Source organism: Aplosporella prunicola, assembly GCF_010093885.1.
Source record: "Aplosporella prunicola CBS 121167 unplaced genomic scaffold K452scaffold_15, whole genome shotgun sequence".
Taxonomy (NCBI): domain Eukaryota; kingdom Fungi; phylum Ascomycota; class Dothideomycetes; order Botryosphaeriales; family Aplosporellaceae; genus Aplosporella; species Aplosporella prunicola.
In genome coordinates, this window is record NW_022983543.1 from 734,953 (window position 1) to 753,702 (window position 18,750).

At 55.2% G+C, this 18,750-nt stretch overlaps 7 protein-coding genes across 7 annotated transcripts; 5 read left to right on the top strand and 2 right to left on the bottom strand.

The window, feature by feature from the left end:
* Nucleotides 1–474: 474 nt before the first annotated feature.
* On the top strand, nt 475–2,495 carry K452DRAFT_299132 (uncharacterized protein; the record flags this gene model as incomplete). The annotated part of the gene is made up of 7 exons (XM_033542190.1): nt 475–694; nt 750–1,288; nt 1,339–1,662; nt 1,713–1,738; nt 1,960–2,044; nt 2,103–2,266; nt 2,318–2,495. The coding sequence occupies 7 exons, from the start codon at nt 475–477 to the stop codon at nt 2,493–2,495; spliced, it is 1,536 nt and encodes a 511-aa protein (XP_033396799.1).
* Nucleotides 2,496–3,402: 907 nt separating this feature from the next.
* On the top strand, nt 3,403–5,524 carry K452DRAFT_351730 (uncharacterized protein). Its single transcript, XM_033545738.1, has 3 exons — nt 3,403–3,685; nt 3,769–4,171; nt 4,228–5,524. The coding sequence occupies exons 1-3, from the start codon at nt 3,466–3,468 to the stop codon at nt 5,225–5,227; spliced, it is 1,623 nt and encodes a 540-aa protein (XP_033396800.1). The 5' UTR covers nt 3,403–3,465; the 3' UTR covers nt 5,228–5,524.
* Nucleotides 5,525–6,109: 585 nt separating this feature from the next.
* Nucleotides 6,110–7,451, bottom strand: K452DRAFT_288467 (uncharacterized protein). Its single transcript, XM_033540659.1, has one exon. It carries the CDS (start codon nt 7,388–7,390, stop codon nt 6,218–6,220), a length of 1,173 nt encoding a protein of 390 aa, XP_033396801.1. The 5' UTR covers nt 7,391–7,451; the 3' UTR covers nt 6,110–6,217.
* Nucleotides 7,452–7,849: 398 nt separating this feature from the next.
* K452DRAFT_272920 (glycoside hydrolase family 3 protein) lies at nt 7,850–10,534 on the top strand. Its single transcript, XM_033539118.1, has 3 exons — nt 7,850–8,233; nt 8,288–8,459; nt 8,507–10,534. The coding sequence occupies exons 1-3, from the start codon at nt 8,080–8,082 to the stop codon at nt 10,527–10,529; spliced, it is 2,349 nt and encodes a 782-aa protein (XP_033396802.1). The 5' UTR covers nt 7,850–8,079; the 3' UTR covers nt 10,530–10,534.
* Nucleotides 10,535–12,471: 1,937 nt separating this feature from the next.
* K452DRAFT_309523 (uncharacterized protein) lies at nt 12,472–12,969 on the top strand (the record flags this gene model as incomplete). The annotated part of the gene is made up of 1 exon (XM_033543252.1): nt 12,472–12,969. The coding sequence occupies one exon, from the start codon at nt 12,472–12,474 to the stop codon at nt 12,967–12,969; it is 498 nt and encodes a 165-aa protein (XP_033396803.1).
* Nucleotides 12,970–13,312: 343 nt separating this feature from the next.
* K452DRAFT_252011 (multicopper oxidase) lies at nt 13,313–15,975 on the bottom strand. The gene is made up of 5 exons (XM_033538238.1): nt 15,140–15,975; nt 14,897–14,998; nt 14,439–14,798; nt 14,045–14,382; nt 13,313–13,990 (listed from the first exon to the last, which is right to left on the bottom strand). The coding sequence occupies exons 1-5, from the start codon at nt 15,603–15,605 to the stop codon at nt 13,520–13,522; spliced, it is 1,737 nt and encodes a 578-aa protein (XP_033396804.1). The 5' UTR covers nt 15,606–15,975; the 3' UTR covers nt 13,313–13,519.
* A 1,300-nt stretch (nt 15,976–17,275) lies between these two features.
* On the top strand, nt 17,276–18,251 carry K452DRAFT_288471 (uncharacterized protein). The gene is made up of 3 exons (XM_033540660.1): nt 17,276–17,499; nt 17,549–17,608; nt 17,666–18,251. The coding sequence occupies exons 1-3, from the start codon at nt 17,343–17,345 to the stop codon at nt 18,034–18,036; spliced, it is 588 nt and encodes a 195-aa protein (XP_033396805.1). The 5' UTR covers nt 17,276–17,342; the 3' UTR covers nt 18,037–18,251.
* The last annotated feature ends 499 nt before the right edge of the window (nt 18,252–18,750 follow it).

An 18,750-nucleotide genomic window follows, 5' to 3' on the forward strand; every position in this document is an offset into this window, starting at 1 on the left:
GACGGAACTTTTTCCAGTACGCAGCTAACACATACAGCTCATGAACAGAACAATGCAAAAGCGAGAGTATTTCTCAACACGCACTACGTGGTACTCCGTACGGATTACACGACTCAAACATCACCATGACAACGAACCAATCCACATGTAGAAGCAAACCCCGCTCCTAACCAGCCCCCGGCACGGCAAGGCGGGGGATCGGCCCGTGCCATACCATCCACAACCGCCTATCACCACTCACGCGGGCCGCAGCGACGATCACCACCATGCTCGATAGCAACTAGATAAACCACATAGCATAACCGAGGAAGCGCCCCAGCGACCTACCTATCTGGGTAGCAATGCGTGCGGAGATGTCGCGGCGAAGTTATTTTTTAAAAACGCGCTGGCTGGGTTTGCGCCTTCCGCGACAGCAGTTGCAGCAGTCGCAGTTTCCGTTTTACTCACCACCAACGCGCTTTGTCTTCCGTCACTATGCTCTCCACGACCCTCACCATCCCATCTGCTCCCACCCTTGCTCTTGTCCTTGCGATCGTTCTCCCCGCCTATGTCACTTTCACTGTCGTCTATCGCCGCTATTTCCATCCACTCGCCAAGATTCCCGGACCGTTTTTGCCAGCTGTGACAGTGCTGTACCAGACATTTTACAATGGGCGATACTATCGCAAGATTGAGGAAATGCATCAGCGATACGGTACGTGCAGGACTTACAAACACTAGCGGGCGGCTCGTTTGCTCACGCTTTATAGGCCCTGTCGTGCGCATCACGCCCGACGAAATCCACCTCGCCGACCCAGCGAACTACGACACCATCTACCACATCGGCTCGCCTTACAGCAAGCCGCCTATCTTCTACAACGGCATCAACGTGCCCTACTCCACCTTTGGCACCCCCAGCAACAGCCTGCACAAGCTCAAGCGCAGCCTCATCAGCCCGCTCTTTTCGCGGCGACGCGTCCTTGACCTCGAGGCTGTTGTGCAGGACAAAGCAGCACGGCTGGTCTCACGCATGGAAGCCGGCGTCCGGGACGGCATACCTGTCGACCTGCATCATGCGTTCCGCGCGGTTAGTGTTGATGTCATAACTGACTATGCGTTTGGCGAGTCGTATCATTTGCTTGACAAGCCGGACCTGGGCGCGCGCTTCTTCCGCATGGTTGCAGGCGTCGGCCCGTCACTCTGGATCTTCCAGGCCGCTCCGGCTTTGCAGCGCCTGGCGCTGAAGATTCCGCCGTGGCTGGCTCCGTGGTTGAGCGAGCCACTGGGGCAGGTGACGAAGTTGCAGACGGTGAGGTTATCCCTTTTGATTCCTGGCTGCAGATGCTGATATTGTTGTAGAAATGCGTTGAGCAGGTCAAAGATGTGCAGGCACGCATGGCGACCGGAAAGATGCCCTCCGAGCGCCCGACTGTATTCTCGGAGCTACTCAACCCTGAAAACAGCGACGTCTTGCCAATTCCGACGCCTATGCAACTTAAGGACGAGGCGTACAGCTTCCTTGCGGCGGCGGCGGACACAACGGGCAATGCCATGAGTACTGCTACGTACCATGTGCTTGCAAACAAGGGGATCCATTCTCGTCTGCGTGACGAGCTCGTCGACGCGTTCCCGGACCCGGAGGCGCCATTGGACTTTGTCGCTTTGGAGCGGCTACCATATCTCGTGAGTAGTCGACGTTGGAATATGTGGCAAATACTAACGTGTGTGGTTAGACTGCAGTGATCAAGGAGGGATTAAGGTGCGTTCATCTGGCCCCTGCGTGCTTTTACAATATGTTCCCCCCTGGTTGCTAGCGTAAAGCCATGACGCGGGTTTGTCCGCGTGCCAATTGGCTCGTCCGATATCCACGTGTTCACCGTCTTTCCTTTTTTGTTGAGTCCTATTCTGATACCCCTGACGAGAGCAAAGACAATTTAGAAACGTGGCGTATGGGGTACATGAGCTAACACAGAAATCCAGATTATCCTTTGGCGTTCCTGGGCGTTTGCCCAGAGTGACACCGGAAGGCGGTGCAACGTTCAACGGCTACTATGTTCCCGAGGGCGTACGTGAACTTAAGCTCTGAACAAATTTCTTATCAGAACACACTGACAAGATAACAGACAATCGTCGGGATGAGCTCGTGGCTTATGCACCGTGACGAGGCGGCATTCCCCGAGCCGATGAAGTTCGAGCCCTCGAGATGGCTCGACCCGGAGGACGCGCGCCGCCTCGACCGCTACATGATCCCGTTCGGACGCGGTTCGCGACAATGCGTCGGCATGCCGTGAGTGCTCACCCCACGTCGGCCGAAGCCGCGCTTTCTGACACACAGTAGACTGGCATACTGCGAAATTTATGTGACGCTTGGGGCCTTCTTCAGGCGTTTTGCCGATACACAGCTCGAGGTGTACAAGACGACGGCGCGGGACCTCGAATTTGTCGATTTTTTCTCGTCGTACTACATCCCGGGGAGAAACTGGCTTAAGGTGGTGGGGCAACGGCGACAGATATAAGGACGAGAGCCGTGTCGAGGCGTCGGATGGGGCCCCAGAAGGAGCTGGCACCACCGGGCTGCTGAGGTGATGCTTAGATGCATGCGGCGGCGTTGGGTGGGGCCGAAGATGCGTGCAGCCAGATGCAGCAGAATCCCAACAGCTGGGACGACGGGTCGCGCGGTAAGGCTGACGCGATCAGCGGACTCGAGATGGACGGTTTGGTGATGGACATAGATCAGATCAGAGGGATGCGACAAGCCTTGGGGCGATGATAGACGATGCGATGCGCCTTCCGTCGGCGGACTCGGCCGAGCCTCAAAGTTCGGGCCGCGGCGGCGTGGCGCTCGGGCACGCAACCCCTGCGAAAATCCATCGTTCGTTCCATTCTCTTCCAAGTCTTCCTGCGCGCACTCCGACGACAACTACCGAGCCTGCAAAATTGGAGCCACACATGGCGACCTGGCACCTGGGACGGGCGCCCTTCGGAGATGGGGCGGGAGACAAAAAACAGCTGCATGTAAGAGAGGGAGAAGAGGATTAGCAAGCAGCTGCATGACGCCAGCGGCGTGCAGCACCATTATCAAGCACATGTTGTTGGAACAAGCATCGCAGCTAAGGGCGGTCGGCGCGGCACTGGTTGGCGATCGAAGAGCTGGGAAGAGAAGGCCAAGAGCAGCCGCCAACGCTGGCTTTCCCGCGTTCTGTTACCGAGCGCCCGGCTCACCTGAGTGTGGGTCGCTCCTTCAAGCCTGCGCGCTGCCGGTCGTTACGGCGCTCTGGCGCGTGATTGGTCGTATAGACAGAGCCCTACGAAAACAACTGCTTGTATGGCGGGTCTCGCGGCCACGGCTACTGGCACGGCTAGTAGGAAGAGGCTTGCAGGCCAAGATATATACATAGCCACGTGCGGCCCCCCTCGCTCGTCAAGCGTTTTGCTGCTTCCTACAGACATCCTCATACGGAACTTGATGCTTCACGACCTTCGACGATGACACACGACACCACGACTACCGACTCGCATCCGCCTGCATCAGCATCATGGGATACCCCTACGCCGCGCAACGATAGCCCTGATCCCGAGAAGGGCGGTCCGCTGCCAACGTCCTCGGACGATGAGAACAACTTTTCGAAAATCGACTGGGCCGATGACCCAGAGAACCCTCATAACTGGCCCATGGGGAAGCGCATTCTGCATACCGTTGTGCCATGTACGCCGTCCCGCCCTTGATCCATCCCGCATTTGAAGAAAAAGGACAAGACGAGGAAGAAGAAAAAGCTGACCAAGACCCAGCTGCCATTGCCTTTGTCACAACCTTCGGTTCCTCAGTCTACACGCCTGGCCGCGCGGAAATTATGACGCAATTCGGAGTGGGATCGGTCGTCGCGATCCTGCCTTTCGCTCTCTACACACTGGGCCTGGCGCTAGGCCCGCTGATCGCATCGCCATGCAGCGAGAACTTTGGCCGCCGCGCGGTCTACTTTGTGTGCACGCCCATCTTCGGGCTGTTCATCCTGGGCGCTGGTTTCTCTAACAACATCGCCGCGCTGACCATTTGCCGTTTCTTCGCGGGCGCTTTTGGCTCCCCTGCGCTCAGTGTTGGAAATGCAACGTTATCGGATGTGTGGCGCCCGCATGAGCGCGCCGTGCCGATGGCGTTGATTGTGTGTTGCCCGTTTCTTGGGCCGACATTGGGGTGAGCACTGCCTTTTCCTCTCTATCACTTAACGAGCGATACTAACATCCACACAGCCCTCTCATTGGCGGCTTCGTCGTCGAAGGCGAGTCCTGGCGCTGGACCGAATGGGTGATTCTCTTCTTCATGGTCGCCTTCCTCTGCCCCGCTTTCCTCATGAGCGAAACCTACAAAAAGCAAATCCTGCTTACCCGCGCCAAAAAGGCCGGCCTGGACCTCACGCGCACGCAGACCAACGCATCGCGCTCCTCGCGCGCAGCATCGGGCGCCCGCGCCCTCCTGATGAACACGGTCGGCCGCCCCGTGCACATGCTCTTCACGGAACCCATCATCGGTCTGTTCTCGCTGTACGTCGCCTTCGTCTTCGCGATGCAGTACGCCTTCTTCGCGGCCTTCCCGTGGGTTTTCCGCACGCAGTACGGCTTCAACCTCGGCTCGCAGGGCCTGACATTCCTGGGTCTGGGCGTCGGGTGCTTCGTGGGCTTCTCGACCATCGTAGGGAACTTCTACCTCTTCGAGCGGCCGCGCGCGCAACGCTGGCGCGCACAACAAGCGCAGCTCGCGCAGCAGCAAGAGGAGGAACAAGCTAAAGCGGAACCCGGCGCTGATGCCGCGCCCCCCGTCCCCGCGCTCCCGCGCAACCCGCCCCCGGAGTTCACCCTCTTCATCGCGTACCCAGGCTCCTTCCTGCTTCCGTCGTCGCTCTTTCTCTTCGCCTGGACCGCCGCGTACAAAGTGCACTGGATCGTGCCCGTCATCGCGGAGACGCTGTTCGGCGTGTCGATGCTGCTGATCTTCATGGCCTGCACCCTGTACCTGATGAACACGTACGGCCCGCTGTACGGCGCCAGCGCCATGGCCGCCTGCTCCCTGCTGAGATATGTCTTGGGCTGCGCGTTTCCGCTCTTTATCCTCCAGATGTACGAGAAGTTGGGCGTGGGCTGGGCGACGAGTTTGCTGGGCTTTGTAAGCGTCGCTATGGCGGTTATTCCGTGGTGTTTTGTGCGCTGGGGGGAGACGTTGAGAAGGAAGAGTCGGTATCCTTGTGAGGCGTAGGTGGTGGTGGGGGAGCGGGGTTGTTGGTTGAGAGGAGGTGTAATGAGGAAGAGAGAAAAAAGAGAGGGGCGAAACAGAACAAAACAAACGCCACTCCAACGGCATGGCATGGCATGGCATGGCATGGGACAGGTTGGCATGGTTGAGACGGACATTTGCGTACATCGTGGTACGTACTGCTTTAGCGCGCTGAGATGATGATACCCATATGTATTATGTATTGTGTATGTATAGAATAGAGCTAGGATGAACGATATTTACCCACCTACTTACTTACCCACCTACTTACATACCCACTTACTTACATACCTACTTACCCACCTACCTACATACATACCTATTTACTGACGTGGCGGGTAGACGGGGCTTAAGTCTAGAGCACGCACATACAAGGACGACGCGAGCAAGTCCAACCCAAGCATGGCGCGCGGCGAGCGCAAACGCACTGCGCCCCGTCTATGTATTCCTAGGGGGCTCGTACGCGCCTGTTTCGGTACATATATATACTACATAAAAACAAAAAAAGGTAAGAAAAGACAAGACCTAATGATGGCGTTGGCGTTGGCGTTGGTTTGCGTTTGCGTTTGCGTTTGCGTTTGCGTTTGGTATGGTTTGGATGGATGGATGGATGTGCATGCGCGCTGCTGGGCCATGCAGTGCACTGCACTGCGCTGACGCTGGCACGGGGCGCTGGCGCTGGGGCGAAGGTGCGTGTGTGTGTGTGTGTGTGTGTGTGTGTGTGTGTGTTGGGGGGGAAAACGCTGGGGAGGATATAGTACCTATGTATGCGAGGTGTTGTTGCAGCGCTAGAAGAGCGTAACACAACCAAGTAGATACGGAAGAGTATTTTTGTGTTTGTATATATATATATATACATATATACCGAGATCATGTATAGTTATTAGCTAGTTTTCCATCACATCGCATCGCATCGATATTATCACATCACAGCATTACGCTGCCCCTCCCTCTCCCCCTGCCCCCGCCCCCCTAGCCCTGCACCACCACGCCCGGCGCAACCGGATACGACGCCCAGTCCCAGCGCTTGCCCTGCGCAATCAGCAGCTCGTCCAGACTCCCCTCCCCACCGCCAGTGACATACAGCCAGCGCGTGAACGGGCGAGTAGCGGTATACGAAAACTCTGTCCCCGCCGGCACAAACAGCACGTCGCCCTGGATGAGGCGGGCGGAGGCATTCTTCCCGACCGAGACGTGCAGCTCGCCCTCCTCGAGCTGGAACGCCACGGGCTGGGGGAGCGTCAGTGACGAAGGAGACGTTGCAGACGCGTTCGCAAACGGCGCGCTCATCGTGATGGTGCCCATGCTGAAGTTGGCGCGCGTGTGCGCGGCCCGCGACAGCGGCGCAACGAGCTGGTACGCGGACGCGCCGGCCGGGGCGTGCAGGAACTTGGGGCCGCGGTTCTTGGCGACGAAGGCGGGCGCGCGCGGGCTCGGCGCTAGTGCCTGCGCTGAGGAGCCCGTGTGCCAGGTCGCGTCTACGGGTGCGCTGCCGTTGACCATGTCTTGGCGCGGCTGGAAGTCGAGCTGCGCGAACACGTCGAAGGACTGCAGCTGCGAGATCATGCCTGGGGGAGGGCCGGCTGCCCCCGGCCCGCTGTTGTTCGTGCCCGGAGGCGGGCCCGGCGCGGCTGCCGGCACGAATTCCGCTCCCGTGGGGGAGGCGTACGCGCCGTCGCCGATGGCGATGAAGAGTTCTTCGAAGCCGCCGGGGGCGATGACGCCCGTGAGCTGCGTGTCCGGGTCCGTCATCTGGAACGTGTGGGTAGTGCCGGGGGGCACGGCGCCATAATCGCCGGGCGAGAGTTCGCGGGCGTGGTGGCCCGTCTCGTTGCGCGCGGCCCAGAGGTTGACGCGGCCCTTGGCGCAGTAGAAGTTCTCGTAGTGGCGGCGGTGGATGTGCGGCAGGACGCCGAGGGCGGGCGAGTCGGGCGCGTGCGTGTTCATCAGCGTAAAGGCGCCGCCTGACGAGTTGCCGGTTACGGCGAAGCGGTAGATCTGGCTGCCGATGGACACGGCTTGCCCGGACAGCTTGGGCAGCACGTACGGGCGTGGCGTCGGCGGCGCCGTGTCGACGTACAGGCTGCCGCTCCAGGGCGTGGCGGAGACGGCGGCGGCCGCGGAGGCGAGCACGGCGGTCTTCATGCTGGAGTGAAGTGCTGGGGTGACGGCGCAATTGCGCTAGCCAAGGGAGACTGTCTCAGAAGGGAAAACGGTGATGGCCGGCAGTAGTTGGGTTACACGAACCTACCTTTATACACGGCAGTTGTCCAGCACTCCTAACAACCAGACCCCCGCTTTATATTGGCCAGCTAGTCATAAGTGCCGAGCAGTGAAGACAGTCCGAGAGAGGATACAGAACGGGGAGGGGTCCGAGATTGGTCCGGCATGACGACACGCGAGAGCGGGAGCAGATCGATGCAGGAGGCCATTAATGGGAGACAGCGGCGCAGTCGGACCCATAACTGCATGGAAGCTTGCGTGGATGTCGATGCGGGTAAAATCGAGCTCCGAGCTCCGAGGGCGACGCCAAGACGCCGTTTCTTCATCCTCCCGCCGACTCAAGCTTCTCGCCTCTCTGTTTCGCTTCCGCTATCGCAAGGAGGTGCCGGCCTCGAGCCTTCTGCCGGACCGCGCTGGCTGGCGGTCAACCGCCGACCCGTCCACTAATCCCTTTAAGCTAACACCGTTGCCATTATACGATCCCTGTCCCCTTGGCCCTATATCATAATGCTGGGGTCGGCAATCAAAAGCAGCTGGCGTGGCGTCCGCTAGAGGACTGCCGCCGCGTTTGTTTCTTTTTCGTCATTCCTCACTTTTCTCTCTCCCCAAACATGAAGGCTTCTGTGGCGTTCGGCCTGTCACTCCTTGGCAACGTCGGAGCTGCTCTAAACCCCCCTCCCCCTCCCCCGGGCGTTCTGTCGGCGGAAAAGGGTTGGCCGCCTGCTCTAAACTCCACTTCCCCGAGCGTCCTTTCATCGGGAAAGAGTGAGCCTCCTTTGGGCACCATGTGCTGAATCCCTGATGCTAATCTTCCGTCAGACCGCCTTGGCGAATGGCAATCTGCTTATGAGAAGGCGGCCTCATTGGTCGTTGGTCTTACCAACGATGAGAAGATCACCATCATCACTGGTGGCTCTATTTCTGGCAACAATACCTGGAACGCTCTGAGCTTCAAAGATGGCATGATGGGCGTCCAATGGCAGTATTTCGTGTATGTGGACTATTGTCTGTCCGCTGCACTGAGCTAACCCCGTGAAGATCTAGCTTCAGTGTGACCAGCGCCTTGGCCATGACCTGGGACAAGGACCATTTCCTCTCCCAAGCGAAGGCAGTTGGCTCAGAGTTCTACCTGGAAGGCTATCAGGTCCTCAACGGGCCCACGAGCGAGCCCCTCGGTCGCACGCCTTGGGGCGGGCGCCTTGCCGAGACATTCACTCCCGACCCCTACCTCAATGGTATCGCCTTCGGCGAGATGGTCAAGGGGATAAGGCAGAGCGGCGTGATTGCCGGTGGCAAGCACTTTCTTCTTAACGAGCAGGAAACAAACCGGACGGTATCCATCTCTACCACGACCACGGCCATTTACTCGAGCAACGCGGACGACAAGACCATCCACGAAGCTTATCTTTGGCCGTTCTACGATGGCGTAAGAGCCGGCCTGGGCGGTGTCATGTGCGCAATGAACAAAGTCAACGGCACGCTGTCCTGCGAGAACAGCGCCCTGCTCAATGGCCTCTTGAAAGAAGAGCTTGGGTTTCCGGGCCTGGTCTTCCCCGACATGAACGCGCAGTCGACGGCGGTAGGCTCTGCCAACGGTGGTCTCGATTACGGCTCAAGCACGATGTGGACCACGGAGACGCTGGGCGCAGGTATTGCCAATGGATCGTTCACGCAGGCGCGCCTCGACGACATGGTCATTCGCAACGTCGCACCGTACTACTTCGCCGGTCTGGACGACGGGAAGCAGCCCGAGACGGCCAGCGCCACCGACTACCGCGACGTGCGAGCGAACCACGCGGCGCTTATCCGTAAGATCGGTGCAGAGTCTTTGGTCCTGCTGAAGAACAACAACGCCAACGGCGGCGGTCTTCCGCTCAACCGTCCGCGTACAATGGCCGTGTTCGGCGCCCACGCCGGCCCCGTCATGGCTGGTCCGAACCAGGCTTTCTCGGTCCAGGGCGTCGGCTCGACTTATCAGGGCCATATGGCGTCGGGCTCGGGCTCGGGCCAGGACTCGTTTGCTTACCTCATCACGCCGTTCAATAGCCTGACCACCCGCGCCGTCGCCGACGGCACCATGATCCGCTGGGTCCTGAACGACACGTACGGCAGCTCCAGCAGCAGCATGGGCGGCGACTCGGGCAGCGGCGGCGTCGACTTAAGCAGTCTGGGGCAGGGCACAGCCGTGACGCCGGGTATCGAAAGCTACGCCGACAACGCGGAAGCGTGTCTAGTGTTCCTGAACGCGTACGCGGGCGAAGGCGCAGACCGCACCGAGCTGGCCAACGCGGAGCAAGACGCCCTCGTCAACACGGTCGCCAGCACGTGCAACAACACGATGGTAGTGATCAACACGGTGGGCGCGCGCCTGGTCGACCAATGGATCGAACACGCAAACGTGACGGCACTGCTGTACGGCGGCCCACTAGGCCAAGAGTCGGGCAATGCCATCGCAGACGTCCTGTACGGCGACGTGAACCCCTCAGGCAAACTCACGCACACGATCGCGAAAAACGAATCCGACTACACCGTCGGCGTCTGCTACACGGCGCAATGCGACTTCGCCGAGGGCGTGTACATCGACTACCGCTCCTTCGACGCACGCAACGTGACGCCGCGGTACGAATTCGGCTTCGGGCTCAGCTACACCAGCTTCACCTTCTCGGACGTGGCGGTGACGAAAACAAACGCCTCGGCCCTAGCAGCGCCGTATGCGAGCGGGCCGCGCGGGCCCGGCGGTCGCGCAGACCTCTGGGACGAGATGCTGCAGGTCTCGGCAAGAGTGACGAACGCGGGCCACCGCACGGGCAAGGTTGTCGCTCAGCTGTACGTGGGGTTTCCGGACAGCGCGGGACAGCCGCTGCGGCAGTTGAGGGGGTTCGAAAAGGTCGAGTTGGATAAGGGCGAGAGCAGCGAGGTGGTGTTTGGGTTGAGGCGGAGGGATGTCAGTGTTTGGGATACAGGGGCGCAGGAGTGGAGAGTTGAGCGCGGCGCGTATCGCGTTTGGGTTGGGGGGAGCTTGGGGGATGCGAGCGGGGAGGGGGCGGGATTTGTGGTGTAGTGGGTGTGGGTATGGTGGTTGGAAATCAGAGGTTGGAAAGCAGCTGTTGGAAAGCAGCGGTTGGAAAAGTAACGAATGTTTGTCTGGATAGATGGATGGATAGATAAATGGATAAATAATGCCATAGATACATGCCGTGCGTGCACAGAACGAATGAACGAACGAGTGAGCGAGTGATCGAGCAAATCAAAAGGGCTCGACTTACTTTCCACCCACCCTAACCCCGCTACCTGCCTAAAGCGGTAAAGCATCTAGCAGAAAGTTAACTTGGCGACTACAACGCATGGTTATACAATATAATACATTCGTCTCGTTTAGCTTTTATATATAACCATTCGCGTCGATGATCTGTTACGCTTACTTGTCTCCCCGAAAAGTGAATCCAACTACAATACCTACGCTGCGTCAAGGTATATAGATTCGCCTACAATGTCGTCCTCCAGTCGGCCCGACATATCTGACGGGCCTAAACTCCCGGTTTAGGAAAACATCAAAGATGATGAATTCAGGCTACTATATCTTAAGCCGGCAAGATATGGATCCGAAGAAAATCATTGCAAGCTCCAATGCTGGCCAGCTACTTTTGCCCCGAGCTATAAAGCCCTCTCAAATAAATAGGGAACGGACGAGCGAAAGCGGATCATCCTGAATAACCGACAAGTAGAAATCAGGAAAATCTCTGGGATGCACTACGCGCTTTAAGGCAATAAAAGGAGTCGTCGAATCCTTTAGGTAGATGCCCTTTACATCAATCAGTGCAACACCATGGAAAGGAATAAACAAGTCGTAGACATGGATCGGATCTACCAGGGGGCCGCCCCCGTTATTTGCTGGATTGGACTATCTACCCCAGATAGTGATTTAGCTCTCGGTCCCCTAAATACTATTGGAATGATCCTTACGCATTTTAAAAGTAGGAGTCGTGAAGCACGAAGACTCCTATTTATCCATCTGGCTCAACGGCACCAACAATACAATCGTCTTCGACTTACAGTAAAAGACCTTATCGAAAATCGAGGTTACTAGTACCGGATGTGGATTCGCCAAGAGATAGCACTAGCCAAAAAAGTAATTGTCCAGTGCGGAAGTATTAAAGTCGACTAGGACCAGGCCGCTGAAGTCTTCGATATTTTGTATTATAAAAGCTTGTATTTAGTGTGGGCTCAACAAAATAAACGTGACTATCTATCCAATATAATAAGCCTGAAAATGCTAAAAGACTCCGCAAAAATTCACCGATTGGGAGGGGTCTGGCTGCTTTCAAATCTTGACATAGGCATGAACGCGAAAGCAACCTAACCAAAAGACAGGGTGTTTGGTTTATTAGGCTTACTGAAACGTGTTGGACTATCAGGCCATATTTCTTTGTATCACATCATCTCTTCTCTTGCATTATTCTCTATATTCACATTGCTTTTTCGTTGTTTCAGCACCCTGCTACTCCCCTGTTACTTTCTACAAGCGAGCACATGACTGCTCTACCTCTTCATGTATATAAAGCTCGCTGCCAGTCACTCATCCAAGAATCAAGCCGCGTTCTCTCTTTACTCGCACGGTTTCAACCATGCTCTCAACAAAACGTCACTTCCCATCAGATGCGTATAGACTCCAAACGGATTACTCTAAAAGCTTACAGGAAGGCTTTACTTCAGCTTTTGAATATTCAGTTTTCGACAGGCACGAGAGGCCCCGAGGTGAAGCATGTCTCGATGTTCTTTGCTATGCTAGGGCTGGCACACCTTCCAGCAGCGACTTTCCAACATGGCTTGCCGATTGGTCATATCCGTCCCCACATCGACCGCGAATATTGGCGACAGGTCAAGATGGACCGTTTCGTGCGGGTATTTCGGAAACTCCAAGGGTTGAGCTCAGTCCAAATAAGAAAGCACTACGATGCCTGGGACTATCTACTGGACAAATACAAGAGATCGGACCCACTCTAATGGGAAGAAGCTCCAACGATGAGTTATATGAGATTCTTGATGGCTGGTGCCGTATTGCAAGAGACACGAGAGGAAGTACGCTTTGTTTGGAAGATCTGATCCGCACCATCACCTGTGAGAGTGTAATTCGTACTGGCAAGAATGATACAGATGAAGCATACCAAGTCTTCAAGGATCTGCTCGAAACAACTAACATCGACGGTGAGCGTATTGTGTCTTTAAAGCCTTTTACGGAGCTGTTGTATCACGCTCAACAGAAAATGCTTTGCTTTGCAGTATCACAGAATGCAAACTTTTTATTTGTTCCGCAAGAGGCTGGGCAGAACGACTTGGTTTGTGTTCTTTATGGTTGTAGTATCCCAGTGGTGTTGCGTCCAAGGAGTGGTGGATTCTACTCATTCGTTGGCCAATGCTATGCTCTTGGCTTTATGCGCGGCGAGGCAATCGAAGGCTTAAGAAATGGAAAGTATAAAAGCGAGGAATTCGAACTGCAGTGAGAAATGTTAGTGTAGAACCAGAGCTAAATCACAGGGCAAAATCGCTTGTAAATATTTTTGTCAGTCACTGTAATAAGATTCTTACCTCTTTGCAAGCTGCAATTGCTGCCGACTTGTTACTGTTTTGTTTGATTCTACACGAGTGGAAAACTAGATAAGCGTCTGCTTGGAGTCCGCCTCTCTTTTGGGTTTCACCTGTACCTAGGGTGCGGAACGGCTCAAATTACTAGGCAATGCGACTAAGCGGACTGGCCTATTCAGAAAACTGTTTAGATCTACCCACAGAGTCATCTGTAGGTACGCGGATCTTGAGATGTAAAGGTGTATAAGTATTCACGATAATCTCAGAGTTCATGGCCATTCTGCCCATACAAGAGTATTTTTCATCCTTGAATACATAAAACACTCAACACCCTATACTCCCCTCCTCACAAGGTAAGCCGAACAGCGCAGAGTAACACTTATCAATAAAGCCCAACCATAAAGCTACCCCACAAGCCCCACTAACAGTACCACTGCCGTCTCCGCGTCCGCACGCTCATCAGCACATTTAAATACCAGAGTCATTCACCTCCTCCACGCTCGAGCCTTCAGCATAAGTCGTCCAAGCCTCGCAGTTGCTGTTCAGGACGTCAGAGTCGATCATCTCCTGCAGCTCCGTGTACCGCTCCAGGATCTGGATCGCAAAGCCCTCGCTCGTGTGCCAGCCAATATGGCAATGGCAGAGCCATGAGCCCGGGTTGTCCGTCTCGAACGCTATCACAAGGTACCCGGACGCGGGAAGCATGGCCGTGTCCCTGCGCGGCGGGTTCGTGAGATCCAGCGACACGTCTGCAGAGTCGTAGCTGCCCGTCCCCTGCGCCAGGATGCTCATATCGTGCCCGTGAAGATGGATCGGGTGCGGCACCGCGTTCGACGTCTCGATTACGAGGTAGTACCACTGGTTGGCGCTGTCGAGCTGCACGACGCCGCTCTCAGTCGTGAAGTTCAGGTCGTCGTTGTAGACTTGCAGCAGCGTGGGCTAGGTGTGTGGTTAGCTAGAGCTTGCGGCTTGTGGAGAGAAGGTGACACATACGTCTTCCCAGTACACTTGCATGCTGGTCGAGTTCATGAACCAGCGGAACAGGTTGTCGTCGTTCTGGCCAACGGCTACCGACTCCGCAAGCGAGGTTCCTGATGACGCGTCTTTCGACACGTAAGGGACGAGGTTGCTCAGGTCTTCGTCGTCGCAGCCGTCGGTGTATGAGTAGGCGGTGGTAGCGGGCATGCCGGTGGAAGTGCCGTAGTGCACGATGCCTTTGATGTTGTTTGTGGAGTCGTTGTCGGAGCAGGCTGTCTGAGGAATCGCACGCAGCCAGAAGTCGCTGGCAACGTCGGCCTGGTCGGCTGTGATAATAACATCGTAGCGTTGGCCTGATCAGTGAGTGTTAGCAGAACCTCGTCTTGCAAGCCGGAGGACAGTGCCTTACCCATCGCAATATCGAGAACAGTTGCCTCATAGGGGACAATCGGGACAAAGTCGTTGGCAATGACCGTCATGGTGTGGTTGTCGACCATGAACTTGAAGTGCGTGTCGACTGCTCCGTTCACGATCCGCAGACGATACGACGTGCCTTCCGTCCAAGTAGTCTCAAAGCGAGAGCCAGTGACGGTGCCAGAGCTGTTGTAGAGGTTCGTGCCGTTAATCAATCCATTGTCCAACGTGGGAGGGCCATCCGTCTGAGCTGAATCATAAAGCTCGTCCACGGTTTGATGGCTCCAGTCGTTGAGGAAGAGACTGCCCAAGTCTTCATCGTAGTTTGAAGATGCCGGCCCATTGATAATGATTGCTGAGAAATGTCAGCTTTTCAAATCGCTGTTCGTTGTTATTCCGCAGCTAAGGAGGGCCCCGCCAGAGGCACACTTCTTAGAAAAAGTGCGAACTTACGTCCAAAAATACCCTCCCATGCCTGAAGCGCCCAGTGCGAATGGTACCATGAGGATCCGTATTGTTCAGCTCTCCAGGTGTAAGTGTAGCTCTGACCAGGTGCTGGTTTGATGGTGTTAGCGAAACTCTGTCAAGGTAACTGCCTTTGGCTAAATGGTGCTGGGGATCAATGGTAGTGACGATTCAGTTATTGGGGTGATAGCCATTGCCAACAGACAAATCAAACGTTTGGCATCAACTTACCAGTAGGGCACTGAGTAATCGACGTAACACCGTCCATCTGGTTCGTGTAGTTCTGCCTGATGCCATGGAAATGAATGCTGGTGCCATTTTGGCTGGTTGTGAGGCTGTTCGAAACGTGTACGACAACAGTGTCTCCCCAGTCGGCGAAGATGGTAGGCCCAGGGATACTGCCGTTGACAGTGAGAGCTGAGCGCTCAATGCCATCTGGAGATACCGTCGTCTCCTGTAGATCGAACCAATACTCGCGAGTCACGCCGGTATTGGGCACGGTGCTGTAGTAGTCTGTGGAGATGTCGTAGTCGCACCAGGCAGTCCTCGAAGCTGCGGTATTGCCAGAGCATGTGGTGCCAGCGCTTTCAGTGGTTGTAGCGGTTGCCGAAGCTACCGAAGTCGTGTTGACAGTGGCAGCAGCAGCAGCAGCAGCCCATCCCAGGAGAGACACTGTTGCAATCATTTTGTGCTGCATGCTCGAAGAAAATTGATTGGAAGAGAACGAAGTGATAGATTGGAAAGGAGAGGTGAGGAACAAACGACCTTGCCCAGATGAATGACAACGAAGGCAAGTGTGGTATTGTCAACTGAAGCTCACTGCTATGATTTATAGAGTTGATGACTCTGCTGCGGTCAAGACTGACGCATGAACGATTCCTGTCGGTACCAAGCTGGCGGTTCTCTTCGCAAGGGCCATAATTGGAACGTGTAACGGGAGAGAACTGCATGTTCGACATGGTACGCGTGTCTTCCCGTAAGCACGGAGCTGACCCTCAGGCGTGCATGCTCAATCAGATGATTGCCAATGGAGAATGGTAACGCGATTTGGTGATTCCGAATGCTCTGCTTGTACTACCATCCCGATCCGCAGGACAGGAATACTCGATGCAAGTGGAGACCTCGGAGGAGTTTGAACGCGTAAGCGGTGCGCCTTGAGGTAGTGTCTAAGTACTCGTTAGAAGCATCGTAAGAACTCTTAGTAGAAGGGGCTATATACGTCTAGCTGGAGGAACAGACATTCCGGATTTGGCCTCTTCGATGGACGATCCACGAAAAGAGACGTCAATCTTCTTCACTGACGTTCAAATCGGGCCGGAGATTGTCCTCTGACTCGAAAATCAGTATACTGACTGGACGGCTCTGTTGGGTCTCTTCTCGGACAAGGACCGGTGATATTGGGAAAGCAAAACTTAATCGAGACCGCGAACCGTTTGCAAGAACTAAATTGCAATTTGCAAGCGTTGAAGCATAATGCAGCTGTCGCGATATGTTACTGCAATGTGCTGATTGTACCTGTTTCGCTATTGGCTTGGTTCTAAACCGAGCTGCAGTAGACGGGTGCGGTAAGGCTGCTAAAGGTGCCGTGCGCACCAGCGGCTTCCCAAGGCAATGTTGCATTGTAAGACATCAATAAGGGGTATCTGGCGCTAACTCCCGAGGCCGGTGCCTTTTGCGGAGACGCGAATGCTTTCAAGCCTCACGAGGCTTGACTGTGGCTACGCCACGCCGGCCAAGTAAGGCTTATTGGAATAAGCTCTAGAAGTCGTCGTCAGCAATACCAGATCATAGATGGCTCAGCAGCAGTGCACGTACCTTCTAATGAGGTAAAGCCAAGGAACGGGACGGGAGATGGACGCATTGCCTGCAGGTCGCACGCGAGTTGCAAAACCTCCAACTATTCAATGGTCTCCACTCCGGCACAACCTTCCCCAGAAGGCTTGCGTCACGCTCTGTTCAACTGCTGCGCCATTGAAGTAGAGGTCTCAGTTCGGTACAGACAGTCCGGGCTAAATCGCGCTCGCTTCAAGCCGAGTTGGGAAGGCGTCCGTCCGTGCAGAACCACGCTAGTCTTTTTGTGGTAATTTTCAATCGCGGCCTTCGGGGGACTTGGGAGGCTTAGCCCATGTGGTCCCTCTGCAGATCCTGAGACGCGGCAACAAGGATGTGAATGGCGAGGCCGCGTGCGTCGTCCACGAGGCAGGCTGAGTCTAGAGTCGTTCCGAGACCACTACAAGGTAGTGATTGGGTTTGTGTTTCTTGACCTCCCCATAAGCAAAACAATGTTGGACTCTGTCAGACACCCTTACCGCTCATAGGAGGCTGTTCATTGCTAGAAAAAGCGCTCAAGGCCCCCGGCTCTTAACGTTCCTTTCTTCACTCTTCAGATTTTTGTACCGATCAATTTCGACCCCACTGCAAAGTCGATCACAAGATGATGTTGGCCTCTATTTGCCAGCTGTTGCTTGCCAGCAGCTTTGCCCTGGCATCTCCTCTGGAGGAACGCGCAGTCAAGTCGGGCGTACAACTATTTGCCTATGGAGGCGGTCGTGATGATTCGATGGGTGGCTTGCCCGTTTTCTATGCAGACGGTGAGATCGGGCCTTCGATGATAATTGCCGTATGCTAACAATGGCGCAGGTACCGCATACATTGGTCAAGTAGTTCCCTCGGGTGCTTCTGTGGTCAGCAATATTACCAGTATGAGACCCAAGTCTTTCACCATCAACGAAAGCCACAAATGCTGACAGCTTATAGTGACTTGGACTTCGGCCTCTGAGGCTGCCGTCATCAACTCCAACACCACCAGAGTGAACTGGGCGGCCACCAAGTACCTCTTCGTCGACACTGCTGATGACGCATTCGAGCCCCTTCAAATTGTTGCCACGGCGCCCTCTGACGATTATACCAATACCGGTTTTGTCTTCTACGGGTCCACTCTGTTCCGGAAGGCAGATAGCGGCATTTTTGAATCTCTCTTCTATGCCAAGGTTACGACTCAGGATGGCTTATACAAGCTCGCGTGGAATGCAGCGGAAAATGATGATGCGGATGCCATCCCGGTTGGGATCAGAACTACCCCGCCATCAACTCATTTTATGGGCCCCGATGACAATTCAAGGCTGTGAATATGTCCATCAGAACAGAAGGATGTGTTGGGAAGCTGTCGGTATCTTCAGAATTGTAAGGGTTTCCGGGACCGTAGTCTTTGTTTTTACTTTCAGTGGAAGTGATAGGATGTTTAGCAAAGCCGATCAGAAGCCTGACTTAGTTCCATGTGATGATCCCAAGTGTATCAGTACCATGCTTACGTTAGTTCGTCGCCTTGTTCATCGAAGTTTCTCCTGCCATTTTATGACCTGTGCTTCTTTCCGCGCTTGATCCCAGATCAAGGTGTCCTGTAAAACTTTAAAGTTCCAAACCACTCCAGAATCAAGCACAGTACACAGCTGCGTAAATGAAAGACTTATCTTCCATTGGCGCATGTGCCAGGCAGGAAATCAGTGTTGCTTCCGGTCGCGTAAGAGCCCAGCCTTCTTTCGCATCTCGAGGCCTCCCTCATCAAGCCACTTGCTAGCCTCGATTAATTGAACGATGTTGACATATTGTTTGAAAAGTACGGAAGCGACCGAGATGCTTTGAAGTACCCACGGGATAACACTATCCATCTTGTTTGCCCTGTATTAAACGGCAAGAACCTATCACGATGAACCTTTTGCAAATCGCGGAGTGCCACAAACTTACCTAGCCGAGTCCATAGCACCAGCGTTCCATGGCGCGGTCCAAATTTGCGATGGAGTCGTAAAGCCTTCGGGGTTTGCCGAACTCGGCCCACCGTTCTT

Coding starts and splice junctions, on each gene's coding strand:
- K452DRAFT_351730 (XM_033545738.1), top strand. CDS start 3,466: ATGACACACGACACCACGACTACCGACTCGCATCCGCCTGCATCAGCA. Junction 3,686..3,768: donor TCTGCATACCGTTGTGCCAT/GTACGCCGTCCC, acceptor ACCAAGACCCAG/CTGCCATTGCCTTTGTCACA. Junction 4,172..4,227: donor TTTCTTGGGCCGACATTGGG/GTGAGCACTGCC, acceptor ACATCCACACAG/CCCTCTCATTGGCGGCTTCG.
- K452DRAFT_288467 (XM_033540659.1), bottom strand. CDS start 7,390: ATGAAGACCGCCGTGCTCGCCTCCGCGGCCGCCGCCGTCTCCGCCACG.
- K452DRAFT_272920 (XM_033539118.1), top strand. CDS start 8,080: ATGAAGGCTTCTGTGGCGTTCGGCCTGTCACTCCTTGGCAACGTCGGA. Junction 8,234..8,287: donor CGTCCTTTCATCGGGAAAGA/GTGAGCCTCCTT, acceptor ATCTTCCGTCAG/ACCGCCTTGGCGAATGGCAA. Junction 8,460..8,506: donor GTCCAATGGCAGTATTTCGT/GTATGTGGACTA, acceptor AACCCCGTGAAG/ATCTAGCTTCAGTGTGACCA.
- K452DRAFT_252011 (XM_033538238.1), bottom strand. CDS start 15,605: ATGCAGCACAAAATGATTGCAACAGTGTCTCTCCTGGGATGGGCTGCT. Junction 14,999..15,139: donor GATTACTCAGTGCCCTACTG/GTAAGTTGATGC, acceptor CCATCAAACCAG/CACCTGGTCAGAGCTACACT. Junction 14,799..14,896: donor ATGGGAGGGTATTTTTGGAC/GTAAGTTCGCAC, acceptor GACATTTCTCAG/CAATCATTATCAATGGGCCG.
- K452DRAFT_288471 (XM_033540660.1), top strand. CDS start 17,343: ATGATGTTGGCCTCTATTTGCCAGCTGTTGCTTGCCAGCAGCTTTGCC. Junction 17,500..17,548: donor GCCCGTTTTCTATGCAGACG/GTGAGATCGGGC, acceptor ACAATGGCGCAG/GTACCGCATACATTGGTCAA. Junction 17,609..17,665: donor TGTGGTCAGCAATATTACCA/GTATGAGACCCA, acceptor GACAGCTTATAG/TGACTTGGACTTCGGCCTCT.